This window comes from Hippoglossus hippoglossus, chromosome 21, assembly GCF_009819705.1.
Source record: "Hippoglossus hippoglossus isolate fHipHip1 chromosome 21, fHipHip1.pri, whole genome shotgun sequence".
In the NCBI taxonomy this organism is placed as follows: domain Eukaryota; kingdom Metazoa; phylum Chordata; class Actinopteri; order Pleuronectiformes; family Pleuronectidae; genus Hippoglossus; species Hippoglossus hippoglossus.
The window spans coordinates 22519392-22539559 of NC_047171.1; the positions used below are offsets into that span (position 1 = coordinate 22519392).

General features: G+C 41.7%; 2 protein-coding genes across 7 annotated transcripts in view; one reads left to right on the forward strand and one right to left on the reverse strand.

Moving 5' to 3' along the window:
- The window catches only part of LOC117755130 (5'-AMP-activated protein kinase subunit gamma-1-like), a 32527-nt gene extending 19974 nt beyond the window's left edge, over window positions 1–12553 (forward strand). For both annotated transcript variants that reach the window (XM_034574670.1, XM_034574669.1), the window contains exons 21-46: window positions 66–237; window positions 377–501; window positions 1624–1758; window positions 1868–2017; window positions 2108–2215; window positions 2295–2357; window positions 3289–3387; window positions 3694–3919; window positions 4690–4820; window positions 4928–5050; window positions 5122–5164; window positions 6351–6395; window positions 7028–7125; window positions 7216–7344; window positions 7451–7591; window positions 8002–8129; window positions 8206–8376; window positions 8505–8659; window positions 8786–8928; window positions 9615–9703; window positions 9784–9882; window positions 10275–10395; window positions 10580–10700; window positions 10925–11082; window positions 11171–11271; window positions 11385–12553. In XM_034574670.1, coding sequence (XP_034430561.1) covers window positions 66–237; window positions 377–501; window positions 1624–1758; window positions 1868–2017; window positions 2108–2215; window positions 2295–2357; window positions 3289–3387; window positions 3694–3919; window positions 4690–4820; window positions 4928–5050; window positions 5122–5164; window positions 6351–6395; window positions 7028–7125; window positions 7216–7344; window positions 7451–7591; window positions 8002–8129; window positions 8206–8376; window positions 8505–8659; window positions 8786–8928; window positions 9615–9703; window positions 9784–9882; window positions 10275–10395; window positions 10580–10700; window positions 10925–11082; window positions 11171–11271; window positions 11385–11565 — 3255 coding nt within the window. In that variant the 3' untranslated portion in view covers window positions 11566–12553. The remainder of the gene's footprint in view (window positions 1–65; window positions 238–376; window positions 502–1623; window positions 1759–1867; window positions 2018–2107; window positions 2216–2294; window positions 2358–3288; window positions 3388–3693; window positions 3920–4689; window positions 4821–4927; window positions 5051–5121; window positions 5165–6350; window positions 6396–7027; window positions 7126–7215; window positions 7345–7450; window positions 7592–8001; window positions 8130–8205; window positions 8377–8504; window positions 8660–8785; window positions 8929–9614; window positions 9704–9783; window positions 9883–10274; window positions 10396–10579; window positions 10701–10924; window positions 11083–11170; window positions 11272–11384) is intronic.
- On the reverse strand, window positions 11931–19846 carry si:ch211-67e16.4. Of its 5 annotated transcripts, none has more exons than XM_034574675.1 (10): window positions 19480–19845; window positions 18124–18586; window positions 17892–18041; window positions 17486–17631; window positions 15487–15657; window positions 14861–14939; window positions 14299–14504; window positions 14113–14199; window positions 13570–13648; window positions 11931–13177 (listed from the first exon to the last, which is right to left on the reverse strand). In XM_034574675.1, the coding sequence occupies exons 2-10, from the start codon at window positions 18560–18562 to the stop codon at window positions 12924–12926; spliced, it is 1611 nt and encodes a 536-aa protein (XP_034430566.1). In that variant the 5' UTR covers window positions 18563–18586; window positions 19480–19845; the 3' UTR covers window positions 11931–12923. The 5 variants fall into 5 exon arrangements, with proteins under 5 accessions (XP_034430566.1, XP_034430565.1, XP_034430567.1 ...); XM_034574674.1 differs by having other exon boundaries at window positions 17486–17634; XM_034574676.1 differs by having other exon boundaries at window positions 15487–15630; window positions 17486–17640.
- Between the last annotated feature and the right edge of the window lie 322 nt (window positions 19847–20168).

A 20168-nucleotide genomic window follows, 5' to 3' on the forward strand; every position in this document is an offset into this window, starting at 1 on the left:
GTAATATTTAACACAAGACGGCAGAAAGAAAAAGATACGTGAGTGTGTGGGGGTGTGTGTTGCAGCCTCCAGGGAAGCGTGTAGCAGGTTTATCAGTCCAAGCGAAGCTGGATGTGTATCTGTGGTTGGGAACCGGTTCAGACTCCACTCACATGCTGGACGACCTGCCTGCAGGATTCAGTCCGGCCACAGGGGGCACTGATGCCAGCAGCCCCCCATCACACCTGCTCTGCAAAGGTGAGAAACTGACCGTTAAAATCTCTGTGGTTCCTTTTGACATTTTGTCCTCGGAAATGAGTCCAACACTAAAGGAAAACAACAAAATAATAGAAAATAAACCTTTTTTTCATGCTGTGTTTCTTGTTTGTGTCTCCAGAGCAGCATAAGTTCCTGCTGAGGTGTCACATGTATCAGGCTCGGGGTCTGATCGCCGGCGACACCTCTGGCCTGTCTGATCCTTTCGCTCGCGTCACCTACCTGTCGCAAAGCCAAACCACCGAGGTAAGTGTGTGACAGTTATTCAGTACACGTATGAATTTGAGAATTTTTCCTTGACTTATTTATGCACAAGCTAAAGTATATTTGGTCAATGTTGTGGCAAGTTAGGAAAAAATGGTCATGGTAAATGGTTTTGTATTTATATTGCGCTTTTCTAGTCCTGATGACCACTCAAAGCACTTTACAGTACAGTTTGATATTCACCCATTCACCCACACATTCATACAGTGCATCTATTAGCAGCACTTTGTTGTTCTATGAGGGGCAATTTTGGGGTTCAGCATCTTGCCCAAGGACACTTCGGCATGCAGATGGGGAAGACTGGGAATTGAATTTGCCGACCTTCTGGTTGGAGGACGACCGCTCTACCTCTCAGCCACAGCCGCCCAAGTGCTGTGGGTTTTTTCTCTCTCTTCACTCAAGAGTGGGGTCTTTCAGTTTGACAGCAGCACGTATTGGTTTCATTTTCAGATTTTGTTATGCTCTCACTCAAAACCCTGCGAATGCACCCGCTTGTGCTTAGATTTACTCTGCTTGTTCTCAAACTGTGTGCTTGTATCAGCTGCTTCTGTGCATTTGAAACTCTCCTATTTCTCATCTAACTTTGGATTTATTTGTGCAAAAAATCTGTCAAATCTATCAAACCAATAGAATTCCAGGTGTAGTGATGACATATAAAATTGTCCTTCCCTCAAACTGAAAAATCAGGCTCTTGAATTCAAAAGTGTGAGTGTGATATTTAAGCTGAATTATTTGAATCAGCGAGGGGATTTATGATTTCCACCTGGTGTGTGTGTCTCTACAGATAAAGAAATAAACTACACAAAGAGTCAAACCTATATTAAAATAAAACATGCAACAAACTCATGCCTCAATATCTCTAAATTCCTCTGTCAATAGAGAAACAGCTGCTGCATTAGTGTTTTGCTTGTTTTATGAGCTGCGCCTCCATTTGTCAGTGACCTGAATTGGTGCTGTTTGGGTGTGACTTGTTTATGTGTGTCTTCACTGTGTGTGTGTGTGTGTGTGTGTGTGTGTGTGTGTGTGTGTGTGTGTGTGTGTGTGTGTGTGTGTGTGTGTGTGTGTGTGTGTGTGTGTGTGTGTGTGTGTGTGTGCTGTTATCAGATCATCAGTCAGACTCTCAGTCCGACCTGGAATCAGTGTTTGCCGATGAGCCGCCTGCTGCTGAGTGGAGACCTGCAGCACATCCAGGAGGAGCCGCCACGCATCATCATCGAGGTTTATGACGACGATGCACTGGTACTGCAGAGCCGATAGATACATTGAACAGTATATTATTCAAATAAGGGTTTAACAAATGTTTTAAACACATGACCTCCTCTCTATGATCTAACCCCGCTGTGTGCAGGGCAAAGCTGAGTATCTGGGAGCCACAGTGGCTGTGCCCGAGGTTCAGTTGACCTCTGACCCCTACACACCTCCGACCCTAAAGTACAGCCCGCTGCACTGCGGCAGCCAATCGGGAGGAGACCTGCTTGCTGCATTTGAACTCCTGCAGGTGGGTTACTGCATCGCCATTCTGTTTCCATCATGAAAACGCAGGATGACGAACTGATGATAACGAGGCTTCGCTGTATTAACTGTGTAGATCCCAGAGTCTGGACAAGAGAGTCTGACGGAGTTAGAGGAAGAGGAAGGAGGCATCTACCGGGTTCCAGCCAACATCAGACCTGTTCTCAGCACCTACAGGCTGGAGGTTTGGCTCTCTGCATGTGTGGTCTGACAGGGGTTCTGGAAAAGATGAAATGAGATATTTCAGTTTTTCTCTCCACTAGGTGCTGTTCTGGGGTCTGAGGGAGCTGAAGAAAGTTCAGCTGCTGTCTGTCGATCGGCCACAGGTACACAAACACAAAAACTAACAAGGCTTCTGCTTCCTCACAGGTCCATAAACGTGCATTTCATCTGAGATGCACTGCAGACTGAGGTGAAATCAGCTGGTTTGACCCTGATTTGGTTTGTTTTAAAAACACAGCTGTTGATGTGATAGAAGCAGATTCCATGGATGTTCCGTGGCTCAAGCATGTGCCAGCAGAGTCTGGATTAATTCTACATTGATTTGATATCAAACTTCATGGTTTGAGTGTCTTGAAGAGTGTTGCTCCGATGATTCAATCTACGACCATAAAGCTGAACATTTAGTGTTGGGCCTGTGGGTGAGGGTTAGGGATCGTGTAGGTTATGGCTTTTATCATAAGATTTATTTAGGATGTGGGGGTCGGGCATCAACTGCTTATTTTATTTATTATTATTTATTTATCTACTTATTGTGTTTGTATTATTATTATTATTTATTATGCCCTTTTTTTCTTTTCTTTTTTCTTGGAATCTTATGTGGCACCAGGGGTTTAAAATGTTAAACATGAAGCTGTAATATCCATCTTATGTCAATATACCTGTAAAATGAATGAGAAATAATTTATGGAGCTGTTTTTATTGTGATTCTTTTATTTTGGCTGTTTTGGTGAAAGATTTCATGCCTCCGGAAAATTTGAGCTTCCAAGCATCACAACTTCTCTGTATATTTATTATATCTCCCTATTTTGTTTCTTTATATTTGCTTCTTTTTGAAAAAACTAAAACAAGTTGAGTTAATTTTATTCATTATACATTCCTTATTAATTACGCATTTTGTTGTCATATTTTCTCGTCAATCATATTTTTGGATTATAAAAACTTTCCCCCAAAACCCTGATGCACAGTTTGTCATTTCAGATGAAGAAAAACAGGTGAACAAGTTAAATAATTCACTCTCTCTCTCTCGCTCTCTAGGTCTTTATAGAGTGTGCAGGTAAAACATTGCGATCCTCCATCATTCAGAAGTACAAGTCCAACCCAAACTTCACCACACTGGTTGATGCCATAGACCTGGTAAGAACAGTACGACCTTCACAACATAACATTATAATAATCATTCTGCACATAGTGCATATAGTGGGAATACTATTGGAGCATCCTCACACCACCTGCCCACATATGATGACATTTCAGATAAAAGTCAATTTGTGGCAACAGCAAAAAGTTAATGGTTTGGAATGAGATGATTAGCAATTGTATTAAGGTGAAATGTTCAAGTGTCCATATGCTTTTGACCATGTAGTGTACTATGCAACAATGGAGTTTGACCAGGGGGATAAAAAATCTTTGACATAGATCTTTCACTTTCTTGTCCTGTAGCAGTTGCCAGAGAACGAGCTCCTCCACCCTCCTCTCAGTATCACTGTCGTTGATTGGCGGGCCTTCGGTCGCAGCACGCTGGTTGGAAACCACATCATCAACAACCTCAAAGCCTTTAAATACATCCCACCGCCGGCTCCGCCCGCTCCCACCGAGGCTCCCACACCGCCCAGTGTCCCATACGCCCCTGGAACCGCACTGACACTAGACCCACAAAGCACTGAGGGTAATACCCCAGTGTGTGTGTGTGTGTGTGTGTGTGTGTGTGTGTGTGTGTGTGTGTGTGTGTGTGTGTGTGTGTGTGTGTGTGTGTGTGTGTGTGTGTGTGTGTGTGTGGCCAGCACACAAACAAATATGCAAGACCCTCAATAGTGAAAAACTGGACTGCGGATATTTTCTTGAAGCTATTCGGAGGGGCTGAATGTGAAAACACAAATGTCAGAGTCAGTTACTCTGGACATTTTCTAAAACTCTTCCTGCAGCCCCCTTGGAAAATGTCTGGAAAATGTCCGAGTGAGTCCATGTGAGAATACAGCAGGATATTGTCCATTGTGTTGATGACATTTGCCACACGTGACAGATGCAAAACTGACAAAGGCAAAAAAACTGGCAAAAAAAACAAAAAAGAAATACAAATATCTCGTAGACGCAAGCGAAGACGTCAACTTGGAAAGAGGACAAGATGATAAGAACCCACGCCGCTGTGGATGTGCTGTAAACAAAAACATTGATCTTTCCACAGCAGAATTTATACGTCATGTCCTACCTCCTGCTGCTCTACCCAGCTACAGCCCTCGCCTCAATGTTCCGCACATTTTCTTGATATTGTGAACGAGTCTGCCCCGGACAATCTCCTGCTGCGTTTTTCATTTGTGAAGGACAAACTCTGCAAAATGTCTGGACCCAATTGTCAAGGCATAATCAGGAGCTCATGTCTGAAAACAGCTTTTAGTCTTGTCCTTCAACAGAACTCTCTCTTTCTCTTTCATCCTGCAGGACCGTCGCAGTTTGCTGGAGAAACCAGTTCGGCTGTACCTCTGACAAATCAGGATTTACTCATCACTGTGGAGGATGAAGCTCCGCCTCCAGCCCCGCCCACCCCAAAGAGAGAACCCAGGAAGAAAAAGGTGAATGTTACTGCACGTGTACATGGAACAGGAGTAACTGCAACAATGAATATCCCTCATATCAATGTCTAAATATTATTTGCACGTTTTGTAAATTTTCAATCCAGGACGGCAGCGGTAAAAGCTGTCACAGTCGCTCCACCAAGAGAAAGAGGCGGACCATCGCTGACGAATCAGCAGAGAGCGTCATCGACTGGTGGTCTAAATACTACGCATCTGTAGAGAAAGAGGTAGCTCGGGTTTGTTTTTCTTGATTTTTGAAAATAAAAGATGTGACCATGTGCACGTCTGTGTGTTTCAGGCCAAAAAAGATGAATCCATGTTCCCTCAGGGCTTTGAAAATGGTAAGAACTCCTCTAATGTGACATCATGTCCTCGTCCAATGTCGGATGTCAACATAATGTGGCGATAATAAGATGAAGATCATCTGTTCGTTATTTACCATAGTTTTGATCCTTTACCTCTTTAGATCCTCAACAAATCCAACCAGTGACACATTGTAAACATAAACTCCAGCAGTTGTATACATATCAAGGTGTGATTACATGTCTTGTATGCAGATGTGTAAAAGTTAAACTCGCCTGCTTTGTGAAGTCTGATGCATTGCCTCATGTGATGTCACTTGAGTCAGCGCCAGTTGTGTTTGCGAATGAAAATAACCAGTGACCTTACCCAAACTGCATGTAGTTCTCACATCTCCGTATGAGGCTCGAGGCTACATTCCGTCTGACTGATCTGTCTGCGGTCACTTTGCATTGTGGGTAATGTAGGTTAGGTCAGGTCTGGACAAGGAAGAAGTATACATGGAATAAAAAAGGTGACACATCTGGTTCTGCTGCATCAGTTATGATTTCTAATTACTGATATAGATATCTGTATTTATATTTATTCTATAGGACACTTATTAAATTCTGTTCTGAACAGGAGTTACTCTCCAGCCTAAAAACAGGAAGCATTGATTAGCTGCAGTGAAATCAATATGTTATGCTCTCATACCAGACATAGAATAAATTGTTTGACATAATTAAAATAACGAGTTCAGTGTTCTAAACCTGACTGTCTGGAAAGGGCTGTTGGACCTGCGTTGATGGTTTCAGTTTTTCTTTCTGAAACTGTAAAAGTGATTGAGCCATGGCAAGTAAAAACATATTCTGCCACAGAACCTGAAGCTGCACCACCACCGCTGCACAAAGAGCTGTTCACCTGTTTATTTAAACTGTGAAGGGGAGAAGAAATACAAATACAGAAAAATGTCTGGAATTAATAGTAGGGATTACAGGTGAGGTCAGATAACAGGAGGGAAGAGACGGATGGAGGCTTAAGCAGATGAGAGTCAGTGTAGTTACCAGGTTGTGTCTGAGACTTCTGTTATTTACTGACAATTTAAAAAAACAGATATTATTATAGATAAAGATCTTTTCAAAATCAACTGCATGTTGCTGCATGTCACCACTGATACTGTGAACTTACATCTCAAATAAAAAGGTGTAAATAACATAGGGTTCCCACACACATTGTTGTGTATTGCAGCTCTGCAGTACCACTCCATTCTCGGCGAGGGAATAGAATCTCTGGGTAAGGACGAAGTTGTGTGATTCAGGGAAATGGAGCATTTTAAAGTCCTAACCCACCATCTGTTGACTTTATTTAAACCTTCCTTAGAGGAAATCTTCTGCTGGGTCTGACTAAAACTGTGACTTGTGAATATGGGCTATACAAACAAAATTTGATTGATTGATTGATTGATTGAATCTTACTGGTTTCTGTGGTACAACTCTGTGGCTACATGTCGACAGCTCTGTGTTTGGATGATGTTGATACACTAGAGGTTCTGTCACTGCATGATATCCCCTGCAGTCACTACTGTTACCCTGCAGCTTTTGTTTCTTTACAAACTTTTAGCTGTGGACAACGTTGTGGTGACCACTTGGACTAATGATGTTATTATAAAGCGATCACCACAGCGTTCTTTAACATGGAAGTGGGCCGCATTTAAAGGATTTCTGACAAATTCTCTTGAGCGTAAGGGATTAAATGGAAACTACACCTATTTTCCATTCTTTTCTTCTGGTGGAGATGGAGGTTTCTCAGTGACTTTGGAGCGTGGAGTTTCTTAAGTTACAACGTCAACCCTTCCCCTTCACACATATACCACGTTTCTCAGAGTGAGTGTTTGCACTGAAAACATGTCTTGTTTGTTCCATCAGTCAGCACCCACTCAGACGGAGACAAGAAGAAAAAGCCGAAAGGAAAACAGACCGTAATGCTTAATGTTGGTCTACCTACTAAATTAGCCACACTCAAGGTACTCGCTCCAATAAGATTACAGTAGAATCTGAATCTTTTGATATCAAATGAGATCAACCACTGTATTTTGGTATTTATACATTTTCAGCCGTACAACAAAGAGCTGGAGGCAGAGTTCGGGCCATTCGATGATTGGGTGAGCACATATGAGTTGTTCAGAGGGAAGGCCAATGAGGATGATGGAGCGACTGAGGAGCGCTTCATCGGCAAATTCAAGGTGAGACAGTTTGGTTGATTGTTGTCCGTACTGTATACGCTACTGTATCTGGGGAAGCATGAGCAGTACTGATCTATTCCACATTGTGCTGTGATCTTCTCTGCAGGGGAGATTCTGCCTGTATAAACTTTCTGAGGATGAGGAAGGGGACTGGGATGAATCTGCGGACACAGGGCAATTCAGAGTCAGCAGAGGAATCCCTCGCAACGGCCCGTCCCAAGTCCTCATACGGGTTTATATAGTGTCTGTAAGTCCCTCGTAAGACCTTGTTTCCCCTTTTTATGGTGCGTTCAAACCAAAAACGATGCAACATTTTGCTTTGTGTAACAAGTAACTGCGAAACTGATGTACTGGGGATGGCAGAGAACGCTAGTGCTAACTTAGTTTGTAGTAAAGTACAACCAGTAGCTGGAATATAGTAACTGATACATTTTTAGAAACCTACCTGGGGATCCTGCTGTTTTGTTGACGTTTCTCCAAGTCTTCTCCTTTTTATCCCTCTGGCATATCTGTTATACTAAATGAATCATAAAAAGGTCATGGTAGAGGAAGGCATCAAACATATAATACAAATATAATTCTGCATTGTGCCAATCCTCTGCACAAGTTCAACTTTTTGCATTACTGCATTGACTTTGTATTTGATCTTCTCTCCAGGCCTCTAACCTCCATCCGTCTGACCCAGATGGAAAGTCGGACCCGTACATTGTTCTTCGTCTTGGTAAAAATGAAATCAAAGACAGAGACAAATACATTCCCAAACAGCTAAATCCTGTGTTTGGAAGGTAAGTAGTTGGTCGACTACAGCAGAATCCCGTGCTTCTGACACGTAACCTCTCACGCTGGTTCTCCGTCTTCCAGATCTTATGAGATGCAGGCAACATTCCCTCAGGACTCTCTGCTGTCAGTGCTGATCTATGACTATGACATGGTGGGAGGAGACGACCTGATCGGGGAGACCCGCATTGACCTGGAGAACCGATTCTACAGCCGACACAGAGCCACCTGTGGAATCCCCACTGAGTACAGTCTGTACGTGTGGGCCTTTGCCTTCCCTCTGCTTGATTTTCACATCATTTTGCATTTGGTTCATGGAGAGATGATCATAGCGAACAGGTTTTTTACTTTTACTGAACCTGCTCCCTCCCTCTGTTTGTCAGTGACGGCTATAACGCCTGGAGAGACTCTCTGAAGCCATCAGAGCTGCTGTCCAAGCTGTGCAAAGACAACGGTCTGGACGATCCTCATTTTAGCCCAGGACGCATCACTCTCGCGGGCAAAGTCTTCACTGGCAAAACACTTTTCATGGATGAAGGTAAACTGGACTGAACACTGCTCTTATGAGGCGTCGGATATCTAGATCTGCAGGGACAGAGGTCTGCAGTAATCCACCTTGTAATGGTGAATGTTAGTTTTTGATAGTATGTATGATGTGTTTCAGACCAGCCAGTGGAGTCCTATGAACACTTGTCTCTGAAGATCCTGCACCGCTGGGCCGAGATTCCAGCTGTGGGTTGCAAACTGGTTCCAGAACACATCGAGACCAGAACTCTGTTCCACAAGGCCCGGCCCGGCATGGACCAGGTAGACCTAAACCTTAACTCAGCACATGGTTTGCTGCATGTTACTATTTTTAGACACTGCTCCTAACTAGTTCAGTCCGCGTTGTAAGCGTGTGTTTGTAATGTTGTCTTCTCTTGTCCTGTGTCGATACTTCAGAATTATTCCTTGTCATTAGTGAGTCTTCTCAAAACACTTTGTGTACATCCTACCTGGTTTATCTGCACTGACGGTTTTATAGTCAGTTTCTTTTATCAAATGAATCAGAATTTTCTTCATGAATGTTCACGTGTGTGGTTTATATATAAGTTTGAATGATTTACTGAACTGATATTATTTTGTCATACATTACTTCGACTACTATCTTCAGACCCAAGTTCACAACTTTTCAAAATAAAAGCTCTGTAATTCAGTTCAATTGCAGCAACAAAAGAACATTTTGCTTTCCCTTTAAAGACAGCTTGCACAACAGGAAATGAATGTTGTTGCCATGATTGATCTGCACCTGTGATTGTCTGTGTCTCAGTCTGAGTGAAATAAAAGTAATCAAATTATTAAAATTATCTGGCAGCAAATAAAAGCCTCAACACAGGTCAAACAAAGAATACAGTTGACAGTTATATGATGCATGATTCTATTCACATCAGCACACCAACAACCATAGGGTGAACACTAATGCCGTGTAAATGTTTGTGTTCGTGTGTGTGTAGGGTCAGGTCCAGATGTGGGTCGACATGTTTCCCATGGACTTGCCTCATCCTGGACCTCCAGTGGACATTTCACCTCGTACACCAAAAGGGTGAGGGCTGCGTCTCTTGGTTAAAGTCTTGATTTTTTTTCTTTTGAAATGACAGTAAATACCTGAATGTGTGTGTTCAGGTACGAGTTACGAATCATCGTCTGGAACACAGAGGATGTGATTCTAGAGGACAGTAACTTCCTGACCGGTCAACAGTCCAGTGATATTTACGTCAAGGGGTAATAACAAGCTCAAACACATTGTTGGTTTTTATTTTGCGGATATAATTTCAAAAATTGTCATCGATTCCTAAGATGTCATTTTGAAAAAGAAATGTAATCGAGCTTCGATATTTTACAGTTTAACTTTAAACTTTACTATAAATAACTATAAAGAATAAGAAACAAACAAATACAACTTGAAATAGTACTTGAAATTGTATAGAACTTGAAATAAGAAAATTCATTCTTAATGACTTTAATACATTAAATAACCAATAATAATGCATAATGTGGTATGAAATCATAAAACTATAACTTGTAGCCTGTTTGCCTTCTCCCAACAATTATATCCATTCACTATGTGTTAATTATCACTATTTAACACAGAGACTTATTGTCTTTCTCTGTAGCTGGTTGAAAGGTTTAGAGGACGACCGACAGGAGACTGACGTCCACTACAACTCTCTGACTGGAGAGGGAAACTTCAACTGGCGCTTTGTCTTCCCGTTCAGCTACCTGCCTGCTGAGAAGGTACTGATCATGACCCACAATCCCCAGCAGCCCAGGTTGTTTGGCAGACGTAGAAACATGAACTACAAGAGTAAAACAAGTTCACCTTCTATTTCCTCTGGATTACCCTCATCACATTTGCCTCCGGTAGATAAAGGGCATGAGTGAAATTACACATATTTGTTAATACTGTTGTCTCCCACAGGTTATAGTGGTGAGGAAGAGAGACAGCATTTTCTCTCTGGATAAAACGGAGCAGAAGCTTCCCGCCATCCTCATGTTGCAGGTCTGGGACTTTGAGACGCTCTCCTCCGACGACTTCCTAGGTGTGTGTTTGCAAACCCTTCACTGTAGCCTGATGTGCACATACCTAGAATTGTAACTACATGTCGCAGACATCCAGGTCTCTCATTGGCCGGACAACTCCTTCAGCCTCCATCAGTTCAGTGGCCGTACAAACCATCTCCAATGTCATCTCTCTTTGCAGTAAATGCTCACGACAACATAGAAGTTTAAACCATCTTCTGTCTGTGGGTGTGTCTGTGTGTAGGCACTGTCGAGTTAGACCTCCATGGTTTCCCTCGTGGGGCAAAGGCAGCCAAGTCCTGTAAGGCGGACATGTTGACGGACGGTACAGAGAGAATCTCCATCTTCCAGCAGAAGAGAGCAAGAGGCTGGTGGCCCTTCAGCAAATCTGGAGAGCTGACGGTACACACACACACACACACACATATACATCAGGTCGTACAGCCGAGACATTGACTGATATGTGTTCCGTGTGCTCTGCATGCATCAGGGGAAAGTGGAGGCGGAGTTTCATCTTGTGACCGCTGAGGAGGCGGAGAAAAATCCTGTTGGACGAGCGCGCAAGGAGCCGGAGCCGCTTCCGAAACCAAAGTAAAAGACAAATAACCAAGATGACTTGTGCTGGTAACAAAAAGCAAAGCTTCCAAATGTAATATGTAATAATAACTACTTTACTTTTTTCCCCCCCTCTCTGCTCACCTCAGTCGTCCAGACACCTCGTTTTCGTGGTTTGTGAATCCCTTCAAGTGTTTCTTCCACCTTATTTGGCGAAGCTACAAAAAGTACATCATCATCGCCCTGATCCTGCTCATCTGCATGCTGTTCCTCGCCCTGCTCTTCTACACACTGCCTGGAGCCCTCTCTCAGAGGATCGTCAATGGATAACACAAACATACAATAACTGTACCTTCTGCTCAGAAGGACCTTTTAGATAATAGAAACCCACTGCATCTCTTTCAGCTTTTTCCTCATCTGAAGAATATTTGCAAACTAGAAAGACCGCACTCAGTCTTCAGTCTACATACATATTTGTATGAGGTCACTGATCTTTCACCTTTGACCGCTGAAATCTAATCAGTTAATCTTTGAGTCCAGTGAAAATCTTTCTTCGGTGCCTGAGAAATTCCCAATTCATATGCAAAAAAAACAGTTTGACACTTTTTTTATTTTAGCTGCATTTATTAGAACCAATCAAGGTTTCAGTCAGATTTTTATATGGTGATTGCAAAAAACTAAAACCTTTTTCTTTCTAGCAGCCTTGACATGTTTCTTGTTAACGACCCCAGAGATAAAATAATACTTGTAACGTGTCATTTCAGCGATTCTGGCGTGAAGCTCACATTTCAACGTCACAGCAAATTGCACCAATTAGTCACTTGCACTCTGACAAACATAATGAGAGATTGTCCCTGTGGCATTACATTCATTGCAAACAACTTTTTACAGGTTTATGACTTCAGTCAACCAATAACATATATTGTTGAAGGTTTCTACATAATTTTACACAAACATACAAATCATGTAGTAGTTTTTCCTTACTCTTGTTGAGGGTTAAAGGCAGAGGATGTCACACCTTGTTAAAGCCCTATGAGACAAATTGTGATTTGTGAATATGGGCTATACAAATAAAATTTGATTGATTGAAATGATTTAAGTATGAAATTCTGGATGTTGAAGTTGTTTACTTAACAAAAATTTAATTTGATTTTATGTTTACAGCAACTGTTATGTTCTGTTGAAGTTGGGTGTTATTGTGTAAAAGATGTAAATTCAGAGTAAAGGATTTCTTACAATGTACTCTTTTAAGGTTTTTGTCTGTATATGGCAACTGATAAAGATCCGCCATTGATTAATATATCATCTCTGCTCATTAGAACCCAATTCATGCTTCTTCGCTGTATGTACGCACGTAGCCTACCCCATGAACAATTGAATTTTAAATTGTTTCTGGAGGTATGAGTGCAACTAATTGACATTCTAGTTAGGCTACAGCATGATTTCAAGTTGTATTACTTCTCGTTATTGTTAAGTTTTTACGTGTTGAAGTAAATATAAATTTTGTCAGAGTTGTTATGTTTAATTTAGTTTTCGACTTAATTTTGACCTGAAAAATAAATAAGTAATACTTAACGTCACAGCTCTCACTTGTGTAACACTGTGTAGCATCACTAATCCACCTCTGACCTCTGTTGAACATCAATGATACGACATATTATTGTGTGCACAGTCACAGTTGTGACTTCTCACTGTAAGATATCTACGTCTGTCAGGGAAAAGCTCTGGCTGATCTGGGGGTAGGACGAGGATGACGACGTTGATGTCACAGTGTGCTGGTGTGCAGCCATGATGGAGCTTCCCGGGAGCAGAGAAGAGGAGGAAATGGAGGTTATAAAGGGCAGAGCAGTGGTGATGGTGTTTGTCACAGACACGTTGTTGTCAAGGAAGCTGCTGGACTGAGGCAGTGTGGAGCTCAGTCTATGATGACCACTGGAGGAAGCTGGAACACAAGATGACGAAAACAATTTAGAATTTGTGCCGCTGTCTGATGACATCACTTAACAATTTAATTTCACCTAATCTGTATAAAGACTATAAAACCATGTTTATAGACCATGTTTGACAAGAAGCCTGTTTGACGTACATATTTTCAGGTAGTTCTTATCACACTGATGTTTGTTCCAAGTGTTCATGTTTCTGATAAGTCTGGTTTTAATTATTTATTTGAGGATACAAAAAGGATTTGAAATGTCGTGATTGACAGCTAGGAATTACAGTCTATAATCATGAAGCTTCTCATTCTCATACATGAAATATGTCTTTCACTGTTCGATGTACCAATGTCAATCATCATACGCTGCTTTACAACCAGAATTCAGAAGATCATCCCACCACAAGATTCTCTGCCCTCCTGATGTTTGCTCCTGATGGGAACAAAAGGTTGAGAAAGACCTGCAGCGCCACCTTGACCCTAAGAGTGAAGAAGAGAAAACAATCAACAGCCCGTCTATGTTAATGATACTCCAATGCAACAGGAAAGTCTTCTGGTGAGTCTTTATCAGTGAGCAAAAGTGAGGTCGGTGTGGAGTAGCTCCAGGTAGTGGATACTGGGCAATCAGGTCATGTGTTGACCATGAAATCTTAAGTAGGATCTGCTGCTGTTCTGTCACGTGTCAGGTTTAATGTTAAGTTAAGTTGGGTGAGTCCACATTAACATCAGTCACTCAGAATGAAGCTAGATGAATCACTAAAAGCTTCCAGACTAACAGAAGAAGTTCTTCAAGGTTTCCAAGTTGATGTCCTCATCGTCGTCTTTTCACTTTTTCATCCTGAGATATTTGTATTCCTCTAATTTTGTGAACGTCACATTTTAAAAACATCATCAACACGCCCACTCGCTCACTGTGTCTGAAAACAGCTTGAGTCTTCACTGACCTGAGTCTGGTTCAAACAGAACTGGAGTTTCCTTTTTGCTCTCCATCTGGCCACCCTCAGCCTGGTCTTCTCTCGACGCTCTCGCAACTTCAACACATTGTCCCCATATTTAAAAACAGCTCGATGCAAAGACACACTGAATATGCAGAATATTTCTGTAAGGAGGGAGTTTGCCCTGAGACTTACCATATCTGCCAGCAGCGGCTGAGGCAGCGTTTCCTCCTGCTCTCTGCGCCTGTTGAGTCGTCGCTGCTGGAGCTCGTTCCTACGCAGTTTGTATTGTTCATAAAAGCTAAGGTTTTTAGACCAGGGTCGCCCTTCCTGGAGAGGTGGGATGCCGGATGGCAGGGTCACCATCGATGGCAGGGAGCCTATGGGCTGAAGCATCAGGTCTGAGAGAACACACATGGAAAAGTTAGTAGGGCTTTTATTAAAAGTTGAATTTATGGACAGTTTACAGGAAGACTTATACAATGATCAGTGATCTTAAGTCATTAAAGTAGTTATCAATACAGACTTTGGCCAGAGAAAGAAAGTAGGAGAATACATATATATATATATATATATATATATATATATATATATATATATATATATATATATATATATATATATATATATATATATATATATATATATATATATATATATATATATATATATATATATATATATATATACACAGCTATACAGCATCATTTCATCTACATGTTCATGACGTCATGCTCACACTCTCACATCTACTCACAGTTGCTTGTTCCAGCTGAGCTGAAGGCTGTGGTTTTAGTTGCTTGGCTTGGTTGAAGCTCTGTCACTGAACTTTGACCCTGGAGGAGGAAACAAAAACAATCGTTTCTTGCACAGATGAACACTGAGTTATGTTTAGCGACAGTCTGGGCGGCTGCGGCTCAGGAGTTAGAGCGCTTCAACCTCTTGTTGGAGGCTTGATAGTTCGATTCCCTTGTCTTCCAGTTCAGTCCTCTAAACTGTGTTGTAAAGTGGTCATTAAAATGAGAAACAATATATTAATATAACATTCTATCCCTGTTAAAAGGGTTTTGTAGTCTTTGCTCCCTAGTGAAGTTTTAGGACAGAGGATGTTGCATCTTGTACAGATTGTTAAGCCGTATGAGGTAAACTGCGATTTGTGAATAAAGGCTATACAAATAAAATGAGATTGAGTTTATTTGATAAATACATTTAATATTCTGTTCTGTGGCTAAATAGCACTATGGTGAAAGTAAATAGTAAATGGTGATGGAGAAATTGATTTGTTCTGTTTGATAACTGACAACTTTTGCTCTTGAGGGATAGATATCACTACCACAACAACTTAGAAATGATACACTACACTATATTGAGCTCTCGCCTCACCTCGGACCCTGAAAGTCTCTGCTGCACCTGGTAGTCCAACCCTAAGGTAGCCATCACCTGCTGCTCCTCTTCAGGCTCCTCCTTGATACAGATCACACCCTCTTCCTCCCCCTGCTGCCGCTGCTGCTGGGCCTCCTGCTTCACCTGCATCACAACAGGAGACGACCAGGACTGTGAGGAGAAATCGGCATAGTGTTATAGTGCAAGACATCAGTCAGATGCGAGTCTTCTCATAGTTAGGGGGTCACGACTTACACTCAGTTTTATACTTTACTGTCCGAGTCAACTTAGGGTTTTTCTAGTGTCTTTATTTATACGTTGTCATTAACTAAATATAAAATGTGTAGAACACATGACACAGTTAACAATAATTAAATAATAAATAATTTAACTAATAATAATTTAAAAACAGAGAAAAGTTAGATGTCCAGTGTGTAAGATTTAAGTGAAAAGGATCAATTGTCATAACTTGAACATAAAATAATCCTTGTGATATTTTCACTAGTGTGTTTCATCTAAATTGTACGAATTGTTGTTTTCTTTAACCTAGAATTTTCCCTTTATATTTAAATATTTCATATTTACATCTGGAGCAGGTCCTCTCAACTGAGGCCGCCATGTTTTTTTACAGTAGCCAAAACTGGACAAGCTAAACACCTTTTGAGTTTTTATGACAACTGAAGGTTACCACAGGTTCTCTCTCATGTTTGGAAGTTGAGGGTGAGGTGAGGGGTATTCAGCTGCAACATGCAACTTCACCACTAAGAGTCACTAAATTCTACACACTGAATCTTTAATATATAGATATACACTCACCGGCCACTTTATTAGGTACACCTTGCTAGTACCAGGTTGGACCCCCTTTTGCCTTCAGAACTGCCTTAATTTTTCGTAGCATAGATTCAACAACGCGTGGCGTTTAAACGATGCTCAATTGGTACTAAAGGGTACCAAAGTGTGCCAAGAAAATATCCCCCACACCATTACACCACCACTACCAGCCTGAACCGTTGATACAAGGCAGGATGGATACAAGGCAGGATGGATCCATGCTTTCATGTTGTTTATGCCAAATTCTGACCCTACCATCTGAATGTCGCAGCTGAAATCGAGACTCATCAGACCAGGCAACGTTTTTCCAATCTTCTATTGTCCAATTTTGGTGAGCCTGTGCGAATTGTAGCCTCAGTTTCCTGTTCTTAGCTGACAGGAGTGGCACCCGGTGTGGTCTTCAAGGTTCGACGTGTTGTGCGTTCAGAGATGGTATTCTGCATACCTTGGTTGTAACGAGTGGTTATTTGAGTTACTGTTGCCTTTCTATCATCTCGAACCACTCTGCCCATTCTCCTCTGACATCAACAAGGCATTTTCGTCCACACAACTGCCGCTCACTGGATATTTTCTCTTTTTTGGACCATTCTCTGTAAACCCTAGAGATGGTTGTGCATGAAAATCCCAGTAGATCAGCAGTTTTTGAAATACTCAGACCAGCCTGTCTGGCACCAACAACCATGCCACGTTCAAAGTCACTTAAATCCCCTTTCTTCCCCATTCTGATGCTTGGTTTGAACTTCAGCAAGTCGTCTTCACCACGTCTAGATGCCTAAATGCATTGAATTGCTGCCATGTGATTGGCTGATTAGCTATTTGTGTTAACAAGCAATTGAACAGGTGTGCCTAATAAAGTGGCCGGTGAGTGTATATAAACCCATACATAAGCTGCACAGATTTTTATTGAAAATGATGAATTATTAAGAACTGCTACTGTGTTTCCTAAATAGCATTCAATGTTCAATGATGTCCTGTACAGTAAAAAACTATTTGTGGATTCAAAACATACAAAATATAAAAATTAAACATAATCTAGTTTACTTTTTCTAATCTCATCCATTTATTTCTTCCAATGATTTTCTGTACTACGAATAGAGTAATATAAGTAGACAATTTTTTTCTCTTTGTCCTTTTCAGTACAGTGTGTGTAATCTGTGTGTGTTGTTACCTGTGGAGCAGAGAAGGGCAGTGTGGAGCTGACGGCCTGAACAGAACCATGAGGGCAAAGCGGTCGAGTCGCTGACTTCTTCCCCAAAGTCAAAGTCACGGTCTGGACAGTAGGAGGAGCCAGAAAATCATTCACTCTCTCGACTGCTTCTTGTTCTGTGGGACAAAACAACATAAACACAGGCCTCTGTGTTTAATCCGTGCAAGGATATAATGTGACAGCAGTGATATTTACGAACATATTTTATGAAAAAACTGTTTTCTGAGAAAAAGCAACAATTGAGAATTATTTTGGGTTATGCTTCTACCTGAGATCACCAATTATTTCCAATCTCATTTGGTGATGGCAGCAGAGGTTTTGGGAGAAAACATGAAGCTCTCCACCCCTGAACCCCTCAGATCTGTACCTGTGCTGCTGTCCAGAGACTCTGCAGGTGTGTTCTCAGAAAGAGAGACAGGAAGCAGCAAGTCAGACGAGTCAGAGCTGGCACCTCTCGCATCTGACTGACAACGCACTCTGAAGGCACGCCTGCTTGTGCTGTGTGGCAAGGTGCTTTCTGGGAGCACAAACACAGAAACTAGTAAAACTCAGTGGCGAGAGAAGGGGAAGTGGAAGTCGGTCATTTTAGCTGTGGTTACCTTGATTACATCTCATCAGTGCTCCCTCAGTGGTCCTGTTCTGAGTCGAACATGATGGCGATGTGTCAGTGGACGAAAGGCCTGCAGCATCTGCCTGCGTCTGAGGGAAGGAGGAAGGGTGGATGCGGACGAGAGTGGAAGCAGAGGCTCTCTGCTGCAGCTCCTCCTCCACCCCCTGCCTGTAGTACTTTAGCTTCAGCTCGGTGTAGCGCAGCTTGGCTCGGATGTTGTCATTCTCCTTCTCTTTCAGGGCTTTCTCCCTCTGCAGCGCTGTGACGTCCCTCTTCATCAGAGCCAGCTGGGTTTTCAGCTCCTCAAATTTGACTCCTACCACTTTGAGCATCTCGGCCAGCACCGTCTCCACCGCTCCGTTCACAGCCCGTTCAACCACAGAGCCCATCTGACCTCGAATCAGTGATACAGCAATGCTGACATCCATTTTGTAGGTTCTTCAAAGTTGTACCTGTGAGCAGAAGCACAGTACACAGTATTAAATCTTTGACTAAAGGAGAGAATGAACCACACTGAACATTAATCAGTTTAAGTTCAAATTAGACTGATGTCATGTGGAAAAACAGTTCTGAGCAGAAAAAAACACTCCTCTGTGGTACATTTTTAGGAAGCTACAGCATTGAATACTTTAGGGTCTGCACTATGCTCCCAAAAATGTGGAAAACATGAGAGGGATGTGAATGTGAATTTGTTCTTGCAGCTCTTAAATCTCAAAAGAACAAAATAAAATGATCATGTCACGTTTGTTAACCTTATGAAACATTATTTTTAAACTTTACACAACGACAATTATAGACCTAGAAGAGTAAGAAAAAAACAGCATCCATAAGAGTGCACTTAGGAAACAGAATCTGTGGATACATAACGTTGATCTATTAGGCAACAATCAGCAAAGATGTGACGGAAGTAAAACAGAAGCAGCATTTATGGAAAAGAAAAACTTTGCCCACTGTTAAATATTGTCATAAACAGACAGAGACATCCAGCATGGACTCCTTCAAGCAACAAGCTGATGCTTTGAGAACGACCCTCAACATAAACACTGAGTAACACTGATGCTCGAACATTCACACACAACTGGTGGTGCAGTTTGCTTTCAGTACATACATCCTGGTCTATACAGTACAGTCGGAACACAAATCATATCTAGGACCTATTGATGAAACAATGGATATTTACAGTGATCTTCAGCTGAAGAAGCTTTTCAGACTCTCCACAAACAACAGGGTTATTAGCATTAGCTAACATTAGCACACTTTCCATTAGTACATTGTTCCTGCAGAGGTTAACCTGTGTGTTTCTAATTAAAGTAAACAGAGAGGAAGGGGAAGATGTCGAACTTACAGTTTCTTCTGGTGGTTTGTTGTTTAGCTGCTAGCTTTAGCCAACACAGGATTACAGCTGGAGTAAGTCAGTTAGCTACGGGCTAACTTCTGTTTTAACGCATGATTCAGTTGTTTTTACGTCACACGGGCTCGCGTTATTCATCGCGACGTTAAACAGAATTTAAGTTAAATCTCTTTCTTTTCACGTTAAATGTTTTGAGTAAACTAAACAACAATCGAGTCTTTTCTAACATCGCAGCAAACCGGTTAACTACTTCCGGTTTCAGAGGCGAAGATCTTCCACTATGGAAAGATGATCACTCTACCTCTTCTTCTAGTCACTTCCTTTTTTAGTAGTTATCAGGATTGGTTTTATATGGAAATTCTTCGTTCCAGCCTTTTATATATTTAAATGTTTGTTTTAAAGACTGTCCAACATGTTTGCTTGTATAATTTTATTTGTATTTATTATATTATTTCAATGTGTTATTCTGCATTTTTACTTCCTCCCACTGTACAAAAATGAAGCCAAAATTTCCCAGATATGGGCGCTGCCATCTTGCGCTGGTGATGTAATCCATTAAACCTCGAAACTTGGAATTTCCAACCCCCTGAGTCCGAAGTTGCAACTGGAACACCCCCTAAAGTCGGAATCTCGACCCGGAAAGTCGGGGTACCTCACCACCCCCAACTGCTAAATCCAAGATG

Excerpts from the sequence above, each read along its gene's own strand:
- si:ch211-67e16.4 (XM_034574673.1), bottom strand. The coding sequence starts at position 18,562 with ATGGATGTCAGCATTGCTGTATCACTGATTCGAGGTCAGATGGGCTCT. Across the intron at positions 17,641-17,891 it reads GTCTCTGGACAGCAGCACAG|AACAAGAAGCAGTCGAGAGA; the intron begins GTACAGATCTGA and ends TTTGTCCCACAG. Across the intron at positions 13,178-13,569 it reads GGAGGGCAGAGAATCTTGTG|CTTCCTCCAGTGGTCATCAT; the intron begins GTGGGATGATCT and ends CTTGTGTTCCAG.